This window comes from Cetorhinus maximus, chromosome 22 (genome assembly GCF_964194155.1).
Source record: "Cetorhinus maximus chromosome 22, sCetMax3.hap1.1, whole genome shotgun sequence".
Classification (NCBI taxonomy): Eukaryota; Metazoa; Chordata; class Chondrichthyes; order Lamniformes; family Cetorhinidae; genus Cetorhinus; species Cetorhinus maximus.
This window is the reverse complement of record NC_135900.1, coordinates 58650329-58661481: the sequence shown is the minus strand read 5'-3', so window position 1 is coordinate 58661481 and position 11153 is coordinate 58650329. Positions and strand designations below refer to the sequence as shown.

The following is an 11153-nucleotide window of genomic DNA, read 5'->3' as shown; positions in this document are numbered from 1 at the left end:
ATGTACCAGGAAACCACCTGAAAGACTGAACTTATAAACTCCTTATCCAGTGTAACTATTATATTGTCTTAAAAACTATGTACTTGTAAATATAATATGTATAGCCGAGTTAAAGGGGGAGGGGTGTAATAATTATGGCTTTATTTAGGGTGTAATATACCTTTAAGAATAATACTTGTTAAGGAAGATCACATGATCTATAATAACCAATAAGAGAATAGCTTGGGCTACCTCAGCAGACAGGGTAGAGATAGAGTTGGAGTTGAAAGCAGGGGTGTAGTTGTCACTGAGTATATTGTAAATAAACTTAATGTTGCCACTTAAGAAATGTCTGCAAATCAACTCTATTACTAATAGTGTAACTCGGCCACCCTACAACAGAAACGTTTACTATATTGGTATCACACTTTTTTTAACAAAGGTGACGACCATTTTACAAGAGCTAAAACTTCCGCACGACGAGCAGATGAACATTAGACCATTCAGTGGTTAATGTCAGCAGTGATCATTTCTCGCCTACGTATTTCCATCTTCAGAATATAAATAGATATCGATTTAAACCGCTTTCTTACCCGATGACCCGCTTGAGGAAAACATAAGCGCTTTGTGATTTTGTTTACAGCTGGTGCTCCCGGAATCGAAAATCTCAGGGACAGAAAAAATGCATGAATGCTTGCAAGGTGAATTGAAACTGATATATTCCCCGGGGGGCTATTTTCCCCACGATCCTTGGGATTTTTTCCCCAGTTGGATACCAGCACACAATCTGCATCCTGGCATGTGATATTCCCTCTCGTGGGTTTTTTTTACATGTAACCAAAACTTGTGCTGTTGCTGTAGGGAAGGGATGGAATTTCTGGGATAAAAGCGGGGCAGGGGGTTCGTTTCGTGGAATAAGTTGCACGTTTGAAATGGGGCTAGGATTTTAAAAATGCTATACAACTGGGGGATAATATTGTAGGTTGTATTGTAGATCTTCCTGGGGAGGGGTGAGAGATATGTAGGGGGAGGAGGGAGGGTGGCTGCGTCTGAGGGACGTGTTGGGTTGCTGAGTGGGGACGTTTACGTCTACATTTGCTGGGTGTGCTGCAGACGGCGAGATTGTTGTTGCTGCTGCTGCTGCCAGGTAACTAGAGCTGGACCTAACCTGTGCAAAGGATAGACAGACCGAGAGAGAGAGAGAGAGAGAGCAAAAAAAAACATGAGCTAATTCCTGGTTATTTCTGCATGTTATTTTTTTTATGTGTATTGCTTTGCAAACAGCAGGCCTTAATCTTGGGGGGTTTGCTGGGGGCTGGTGAGAGAGGATTTCCACACCAGCCAAGATCATGAACAGCAAACGACGCGACGCTCAGAGGCTCCTCTCCACAGAGCGCCCGGCTCAGAGCAGCAGGAGGAGCCGCCTGCCCTCAGCCTCCTGCTCGTCCCGGCTCAAGGATCTGTCCGGTGCTGAAAGCTGCGGCCGCCTCAGCCCCTCTCTGCCCACTTGGATGCGCCTGTATTTCTACGGGATGCACGGCATCACCTTGGACGTCCTCCTGTCCTCGATCCAGCGCTTTGTCCAGACCAGCGACCTGAAGATGCTGGGCTTCTCCTCGCCCTACCTCGGCCTCGTTCATTCTCTCTCTCACTTCGCCCTGGAGAAGCTCTACCTGCAGAAGAGGAACTTCCAAGGCCGCCCCCTGGTTTTCCACCTGCTGCTCTACCCCTCGGTGTATGTGAGCCTGCAGACCCTGGTGCGGACGCTGGGCTCAGCCCCGGAGTCGGGCTCCCCCCTGCTCACCGTGCTCCTGCACTACCTCCTCGCCCTGTACGACTCGCAGCTCTTCCTCAAGCGCTTCCTCCGGCTCCAGTGTGACTGCAGCCAGCCGGGCGGCCGGGCTACACTGCCCCAGCGCCTCTCCCCCCCGCAAGGGCTCCCTGACTCCCTGCGCTTCGTCTTCTACGGCATGCACGGCTTCCTGGACGAGATCTTCTTCACCTCGATGTTCAACCTGGTGGAGAAGTCTGACCGCTCTCTGCTGGGACATACCTCGCTCTGGTCCTTCTTCATGTACGGCAGCTGCAGCTTCGTGGTGGAGAAGCTGTATTTTTACCTACACTACCGATGGGGTTGGAACACTTGGCAGAGGCTGCCCATTTATGTTCTCTTCATCTACACTTGGGAGCTCACCTGGGGACTGGGGCTCCGGCACTACGACGCCTGCTCCTGGGATTATTCTCATTACCCTCTTAATTTCATGGGCCTCATTACCTTAATGTACTTGCCAGGATGGATCCTGCTCAGCTACTACCAGGATGTGTTGTCTAACGTGTTACTACGTGTGCATTATGCCAAGAGCAAAAACTCCAAGACAATCTGTACTAATGGGAAAAGCAGGACAACCTGACTCAATACCAAGCTGATCTTAATATACCTGAAACGAAGAGGTTTCAGTAACCGTGGGAAGAATTTTTAATGATACCATACAGAGCTACGGCTGTATGTTTTAACTTTGAATATGACTTGTGAAGAGAGAGGTAAACAATAACGGCTAGCAAACCGGGTAGAGCCCAGTTTCTAGTGAATTGCAGGTTTCCGTCTTTCATTCGTAACCATCTTCAAATTGTAATAACATGATCGCTCTAAATCACTCATTTTACTTTGCAAAGGTATACTGGGGCTCACTTGTGACCAGCAAGTTAAATTCTGAAGATCAAGATTGTTAAATGCTGTAATTCTAGAAACCATTTCTGCTCTGAATTCTAATGTATTTGTAGTTTAAACATCAGGTTCACAGATTCACTGCTTGTGGTGGTATTGTAAAACTCGAGCTGTGCTCAGTGGGTCAAATTTAAAAGAGGCCCATCATTGGGGCCTCTGCAGAAAAATCACTGCCAACCCAGCTGCTGCAATTCAAACTCAGTTTGGAAATCACTGACTCCTGAGCATCAAGATTAACAGCTCAAACATTTTTTTAAAAGAATCAATCTCTATTTTTAAAATTTACTGACCAGTATCTAGTCAATGAGAAAGGGCACTGCATGAGACTTTTCAAGAACATTTAATTAATTTGGGATGAGGCAAAGCGGAGTTCCAGCAGGGTCTAAATGACTGGTGTAGTACAAACCTGGCATTTGCACCATTACCTGAATTTGAGATTCTCTCAAAGTGAGTAATGGAATTAGTTTCCTACTATTGTACTGTAGTGTGTGTTGTGTATACTTCACAGTATTTGTAGTTAATTAGCCACCTGTAGTGGCTAATGGAATGGACAATTGTTTTTCTTAACCAATGAAAGATCTCTGATGAGGGCCACACTTTCACTTTAATATACTGAATGTTATGATTTGTAATTCTAGTTGTAAGAGGTGTATGTAAAATACTTTTTTAATGTTCAATTGTTCTCGTTACCTGGACACTAAATTAATTTTAATTAAAACATATCAGATGTGGATTGTGAAAATAGCAATTCAACTGCATGCCACCTCAAACATTTGGATTTGAACTCTGCCCTTACATTTGTCTAAAATCATTAACAGTTTCTGCAACTGACTTGTTAACCACACAAGTTCAATTTTAATACTGTACTACTGTGATTTTATTTGAAGCATATATAATTGTGTTCACATTGTTTGATAACAGCCATGTGTCACTGGGTTACTACAATACTTCGTTAAAAATCTCTACAATTTTGGCTTCACCTTTGCATTCAATACAGTAGAGAATAAAACAAGTACTTACTGGTAAAGACTGTAAACATGCTAAGCTAAGGCCACAGTTTAAATCTGTACACTTGTGTGTCAGGCAGCATAAGCAAAAAAATGATCCATACATTTATTTCATATTAAAAACATTATTGTACATAACTGAAGTAGTGTGAAAACTGCATTGTATTGGTGCTGCCATGCTTCTTATTTTTGGAGATTCAGGGCTTCCATATTCTGCTGATTTGGGAATTCTGATGGATTAAATAGAGATTTATGCATTACAAGTGGCAACACTGTTTTGGTATTGTGGCTTGCAATGCTATACTCCCCTCTCCCTTCCTCTGTCCACATTTAAACAAGAGATCTGGTGGGGCAGACAACTTGACACTGAAGCACACACGGTGAAAAAAGTTACAATTCATATGCGTCGGAAAAATGTTTTTATTTTAATTCTAAAGTAAAATTTAAAGGAGAGTATCTTACACCAGATTTCTGAAATGTGTGGATGATTTCTAAAATTCACCTACACCACAAATTAAGTTTACCAGTTTTAGATTAATGTGACATCCTATAGGAATTGCTTCACTTTAAAAGTGGGTACAAAGGAAATGTAACCTTTGTGAACAATTACACCTTCACCATAGAGTTTCAAGGTGCCAACTAGAAGTGTAATTTTGCTGACCACTGCCAATATATTTTCAGGATCCTAGGTCCCTGTTCTTAAATTACAAGACAAGGATTCAGATGACATAAACAACAGTAAGGGTGATTTATGTCATCTGATCTCTGAGACAGTCTCACTGGATAATAAATGAACAACCAACCTGTGTTTACAGTGACTGGATAGCAAGTGTTAGACAACAATCTCATGGCAGCAGGATCATACAATGGCACATAGCATATCAGATTATTTTGCTCATGAATTTTTAGTCTAATCCACAGTTCATTTTGAGTCAGAGAAATTCTGTAAAAACCCAGGTTTTTAGAATTGAAGATTCTAAAGAACAGGGTTTGTGAATCCCACTTGAGTTACAGGTTTGTACAGTAATAACAAAACAATGAGATTTATCCCAATTTTCAGTGACATTACATTTCATTAAGATATAGAATTTTAAAATTTAGTTTGCAGGCATACACACACCTTACCACCAAGTATCTACCTCTAGAAAAAAAACGTACTTACAAAGATCAAATTGTTCCAGTTAGCACCATCAGTCCGAATACCTACATGTATTAATGTTGTACGTGCACTTAAAGATTAGGTGGAATACTGATCACAAGACCAAAATATTCTTTCAAAATAAAAGCTGATCAAGGAAAGGTGCCTACCGATTTTTAGAATGTGTTGTACTTGTTTAGAATCACAAAGCATAGGAGGCTATTCAGCCCATTGTGCCTATGCTGGTTCTTTGAAAGAACTATCCAATTTGTGCCAACCCCCAGCTCTGGGCAAGTTGCATGGAATTACAGCACAGAAACAGGCCATTTAGCCCAACTGGTTAATGTTTAATTTCCCCATGAGTGTCCTCCAACCCTATCTACATAATCCTTCTATTCCTTGCTCCTTCATCAGATGCTGCTTTTGTTGGGAAATATTGTGATACCTCAGAGACAGCAAACAGAGCTGTTGTGTGCAAGTTTATTACTGCAGGAGAATGTATTGCACATTAAAACTGTTTCTGAAAAGTGTTAATACCATTTGGAAATTTGAAGAAAATTTGTTTATTGTATCTGTTCCATTCTATGCAGAACAATGTGAACTACCACATCAATATGGTATACTGGATTGTTTGCTTGTGATTCTATTGACCAAAACTGCTTTAATATATTGTTAAAAATCTACATTTCTAAATTGAATACAATTGTGACAGCAGAACAGCTGCAACACAAATTACTAATAGCCAGTTTTTTTTATATGCTGGACAAGAGATCAGAGCTTTAGAGCTATATCTCCTTTTTTACCTTTACACAGTTAATATGTGTGTCTCATGGACAAGGCAATCTAAAATATGTTCTACATAAATAACACAGTGAAAAAGTGTGATGTGCAGTTCTCCTGCCCAAGCAACATGCAGATATCAGAGTTTGAGTGATAAATCCAGCATCCTACTAATGTATTCAGTTTAAATATCATGTTACGTCTTAAAGTTGTATTAAAGTTAAATTTCAATTTCAACAGGTTCAGTTACATTGAAGAGTTGGTGATGTTTCAGGCATCATGAAGTTGCTGTTATGCTAAGTAATGACATCACCAAGTGTTATTTAATCGGCATGGAAACAGAAAGGTAATTGACCTATTGTATAAAATATGTTGCACAGTAAGTGCAGAAAGCATTGTCTCCTCTGCACCATATAAAATGGCACTTGCCCCTCAATTCTGCTTGTGTCATAGGAATTGGCTTCTGACTCAAAAAAAGTGAATGCTTGTTCCTAACTTTGGCTGGTACTATTTTTATAAATCAACTTCAGATTTTGTTTCTTTTTTTAACTAAGAGATTCTAGTCTTTATAATAAAGCCCCACTTACTATCTACTATTTCCGGTACCTAAGATAAATGAAACCATTGCAAAATCACCCCGTGCTTTCAAAGTTTATATTGATCAATTATTGTCAAGTTACAGGGTTGATAATTTTAAAAATTAGTTGACAATCGTATTTTTCTATTGGAAAAGGAGAACTGGAAAGGTATGCTCCGCTAAATCTTTTGAATTGAAAGATATTTCACAATTCAGTTTTTAGCACTGGAAAAACTGCAATCAGAAATGTCATACATACAAAACATCTGTCTGTCATTTAGCAAGGGTTAAACTCCTGTACTCAGCAACTCATATGGTAACTTGGCCTTGGAGTCAAAAGTTGTATATTCAAAGTCCACTCCATCTGAGCACATGATCTAGGCTTACACTTCACTGTGATACTGAAGGAGTGCTGCATTGTCAGAGGTACAATCTTTTGGTTCAAAAGTTAAACCAAGGGCCTGCTTGTTCAGATGGACATAAAAGGGGGAGGAGTTCTCCTGTTGCCCTGGGCCAACATTTATTCTTCAATTAACACCACCAAAATAGGTCAAGGGTTTTATTTAAATATAAGGGCTTTTTCAAAAAAATTGCTGAGACACTTTATAGAGTATAGGTTGGACAGAACCAATTAAAGGTTTAGAATGTATTCAGTTCACTTTTAGTACTGTTGAACAACAGCACACAGATGAATTTCTCATTGACAATAAAGTTGTTATGTTTGGGTCATTAGTGTACCCATGCTTCTTTGCATAATACCTTAACAAAAAAAAACATAGGACTAAAATGAAGTAACACGCAATTCACATGTTCACAAATTAAATGTTCTTCCAAGACTTCACAAAGGAAGGAAAATAAAAGGTGACTGTGAGGTGTATGGCAATGTCTCTGTTAATGTAAAAGAAATTGGCTATTTTGAATAGATCTTGATTACATTTAGTTTGAGTGTTGTGGTAAAATCTCAACTAAATACAATGATTATTACTACTAAAACTTTCTTCTCACTATGTAATACGTCAATTTGGAAGAGGCTTGTGACCATCAAACTGCACTAACTTTCAAGCAATTGTTGGATGCATTTCCAGTTTGCTCTTATTCTGATACAACTCAGAAGCCATCGGGCTACACTTGGTAGTGTCTGATGTTGTCAGGCGTTTCGTAGCTACTAAAACATTAATAGTAGGCCTATCTGGTGCTGTTCTCACATTGAGATCCATGGAATAACAGATGAAACTTGGAATGGTGACACCACTGGCACACAATAAAATCAATCTCCAGTCTTCCTTCAAATCAATATCAACTCGTTAGGTTATCTTTGTGGCTGCCATCTTTCTGAATGCACATAATTTAAAAGAAATTTAAAATAAGCTATGAAGAAAAAGTTTGTTGAATTTCCCTGACATCCTGTGGGTGTAGTTGGTCCTTGAGGGGAAGAAAACCATTTGAAAGAACTATCTTAGTGTTAGTATTAAAGTGCAATCTATGACAGTGTCAAAATTGGGAAGTGAAAACATCCCCAACAATCAACAAGGTCTTGATGTCCTGCTCCTGTTTCCACATGACTACTTTTAATATAGCAGGAACATGTCTTCACTGTTGCTCAAGCAAACCATAGTTATTATAAATAGGGCTGAATTTTTTGATCAGTAATCATACATAGAAATACTGCCTTATTTGAATACATCACACGCAAAATGAAAAAGATACAACAGTATAGCAGGCTATTAAAAAGGACTTAGGCAGTTTTTTGTAGTTTTTTTTAAAGAGGCATCATTCAAATAATGAAGCCATGTGCCTGAGGCTTACAGAAATAGTTTATGATTACTCTGCATTACTGTTGAATGGCACAAATTTTCTTTAAACGTAGAAAATGACCGAAAGTCAAAGGAACGCAAAGAAGAGGTCCATATTAACAAGAACTGGGAATGAAAGACTCAGGCCCAGCTGAGTTAGGCTTTGCTCTTCCATACTTCTTTCCAGGTACATAGGATGGATAGGCTGTTTACAATCTTCTATTACAGGAGACCAACCTCAGCAGTGCCTCGATTTGGAGTGCTGAATAAGCCACTGTAGTGTAATGTCTGCAAGGACACAATTTAAGATGTGGATTACAGCATTGTGTCACTATTCATATTTCATAACTAAAATATTAAGATAATTGATTATTCCATATTTTGTCCTTGAAATTTCTCAATATCCACAAATACACTGGAAATCCACTGAAGTGCCTTAGACTTATGGTGTACAATGTTTCAAGTGTTTTATTTGTACAAAGACAAATATTCATGAAAATAGAAGAATTTACTAAATTGCTGATGGTGCCTTTTTTTTTTAAAAAGCAGCTTAGTTTTTTTAAAACAATCGTTGTAACCATTTTAAAATCTAAATAGAAAGTTAGGTTGGCATAACAATGGTCAATATAGTGAGTCTCCATTCGATGCAGTATGTGCAATAAAATTCACACATATGCAAAGCAGTTCTTACAAGCTTTAATTTGTTAAGCATTTTACGTATAATTCACCTCTACTACTGCATACGAACTACAACTTGTGCACACTGAGAAAATGAGTGCTTTCACACATTTACATTTTCGCTTTCCAATGTTATATGTTGGCTGTGAAAAAGAACAGGAAACAAATTTCATTTATAATTTACAAGTGGGAAAACAGAACAAAAGCCTGCCCTTGGACCGACCCTTAGAGCTCATCGCAGCTCAGCTCAAAATCAACAGTATGTCAGCTAAAACCAAGGGGCAGAATTTTCAGTTTGGCAGGCGGGTGGGCTCCAGTGGGTCCAGGATCAGCCAGGGAACGGCCCGCCGACCACGATCGGTCCCCAACCGTGATTTCATGCTGGCTGGGCAATTAATAGCCAGCCTGCGTGAAAGGTGCGCTGAAGTGCTCAACGCTGCCGGGTGGGGGTGGGAAGAGGGCGGGCGCTGACATAAGCGTGGGCTCAGAGGAGCGCAGAATGAAAGCTCCCTGAAGGCAAAGAGCTGCCTCAAGGAGCTGAAGGATTTAAAACCAATGAATAAAGATTTTAAAATGTAGAAAAAGATGTCCATGCATCAGAATCATATATGTGATGAAAATTCTGTCCAAACATTTTTATTTTTTAAAATTAATATTGAAAACCTCATCCTGCCAACCATAAGGTTGGATGGACCATAAAAAATTGGAGTTAATTACAACTTTAATGGCCTTAATAAGCCTCTTAATTGTCAGTGGGCGCGCTTCCAACTTTTGTGCGCATCCGCCGACTGAAATATTGCGCAAGCACGGTATGACATTGGGATGCTTGCCCGACGTCACCATGCAGTATTTTACGCTCGAGCAGGTCGGGCGCTCGCCCACATGCCAAGCTAAAAAATCGGCCCACGGAATTTGGTCCTGATCAGTTTAATGGAAGTATCTCTTAAATGGAAAGTTTCAATTCATTTCTCCTGGTATAAATATATATTTCATAATACCATTTTTAACAAGCAGGCAAATGGAATGAAAAGGTTACAAACAAATATTTTCCGTCTAATGCGCAAAATCTTAATCGCTCAGTCTCAGCAACAAAAAAAAACACTACCGCAACAAATAAGGAGAGGAAAAGGTCATCTGAAGGATACCAGCACAAGAATGGGTGGAAATATTTCCTTATTAGTGTTCGGACTATTTTCAGATTTTTGCCGCAGTCTAAAAATTTAAGAGATTTTGCCTGCTGCATAAACTACTTAATCTAGGTTTTGTAAATTCTAAAACTGCTATGAACAAGGAGCAATTTTAAACACCTCCAGAAGAGGGGGAGTAGATCACACTGGAGCGCTTATCATGTGACAGATCTGGGTTCGAATGGAGGGGTATGTCTCTCCTTCCTCTGCTTTGCTGAGTTCTCAATCCACACCACATTGCTATAAGAGGCAACAAGCAGCGGCCAGGGATAAAAGCGGGACCCAATTTCTCAGATGATGACATTGAGAGCTTGATTCCACTGACCAGCGAAACTGCTCCAATGGGTTCTCTTCCTGTCCCGCACCATCACTTCTGATTACCCCCGAGATTATATCCCTGTCCACAGTCCCCTGCCTCCTATTTTCTTTCTATATACATCCTCTCGCAGACATCACCTGACAAGTTATTTTTTGAGTAGGGAGGTGATTTAAGCGCGTGGTTCACATTATTGGTTTCCACATGAATGCTGAAGATATCTAAATATACCTCAACACCACCTCTGTCAACCCCTCCACTCCTTAGGAATAGTTGTTTGTCCAGCAGCTAACACCGGGTGAATAGAAATTTCCTCCAAATGTTGGGAAGAACAAAGCCATTGTCTTAGGTCCTCGCCACAAACTCCTTTCCCCCAGCCACCAACTCTATCCCTCTTTCCAGTAATTGTCTGAGCTTGAAGCAGACTGTTCACAAATTGCTGTCCTGTCTAGCCTCGAGATGAGCTGCTGACTACACATCTGCATCATCACAAAGACCACTTATTTCCACCTTCGTAACATTGCCCAACTTCACCTGTGCCATAGCCCAGCTGCTGCTGAAACCCTCAATCATGCCTTTGTTACCTCTAGGCTATTCCAACACACTCCTGGCCAGCCTCCCATATTCTCCCTCCATAACATAATAGCCATCCAAAACCCTACTATCCGTGTCCTAACTTGCACCAAGTAACCCATTCATCCATCACCCATGTGTTCGCTGATCTAGTCTGACTCCTGGGGAAGAATTCTCCCCCCATTAGGTGGGGAAGTGCAGGAACGGGTGCGGGCAAGTGCGCCTCCGATCAGCGCCCCCAACTGCGGGCACGCTGCCATTTTACGTGGGCTATGCGCTCTGTGCGGGTGGTGGGGCGGCGGGGAGGGTGGATTCCCTCAGCCGGGAGGCTAAGTGCTGCCTCAGGGAGATCGGCTCAGAATTAAAACTTTTAAAGGTAAATGTTTAAAAAAATTTCTCT

General features: G+C 40.6%; 2 protein-coding genes across 2 annotated transcripts in view; one reads left to right on the top strand and one right to left on the bottom strand.

Annotated features, from left to right (window-relative positions):
- Positions 1-284: 284 nt before the first annotated feature.
- Positions 285-3849, top strand: tmem229a (transmembrane protein 229A). The gene is made up of 2 exons (XM_078568387.1): positions 285-680; positions 1267-3849. The coding sequence occupies exon 2, from the start codon at positions 1329-1331 to the stop codon at positions 2388-2390; it is 1062 nt and encodes a 353-aa protein (XP_078424513.1). The 5' UTR covers positions 285-680; positions 1267-1328; the 3' UTR covers positions 2391-3849.
- LOC144696730 (ADP-ribosylation factor-like protein 8B-A) overlaps positions 3553-11153 on the bottom strand; it is a 107388-nt gene continuing 99787 nt past the window's right edge. The window contains exon 7 of the mRNA XM_078568388.1: positions 3553-8287. Within this exon, the coding sequence (XP_078424514.1) occupies positions 8238-8287 (50 nt within the window). The 3' untranslated portion in view covers positions 3553-8237. The remainder of the gene's footprint in view (positions 8288-11153) is intronic.

Bases quoted from the DNA above. Each gene is read 5' to 3' on its own strand.
- tmem229a (XM_078568387.1), top strand. From the start codon at position 1,329: ATGAACAGCAAACGACGCGACGCTCAGAGGCTCCTCTCCACAGAGCGC.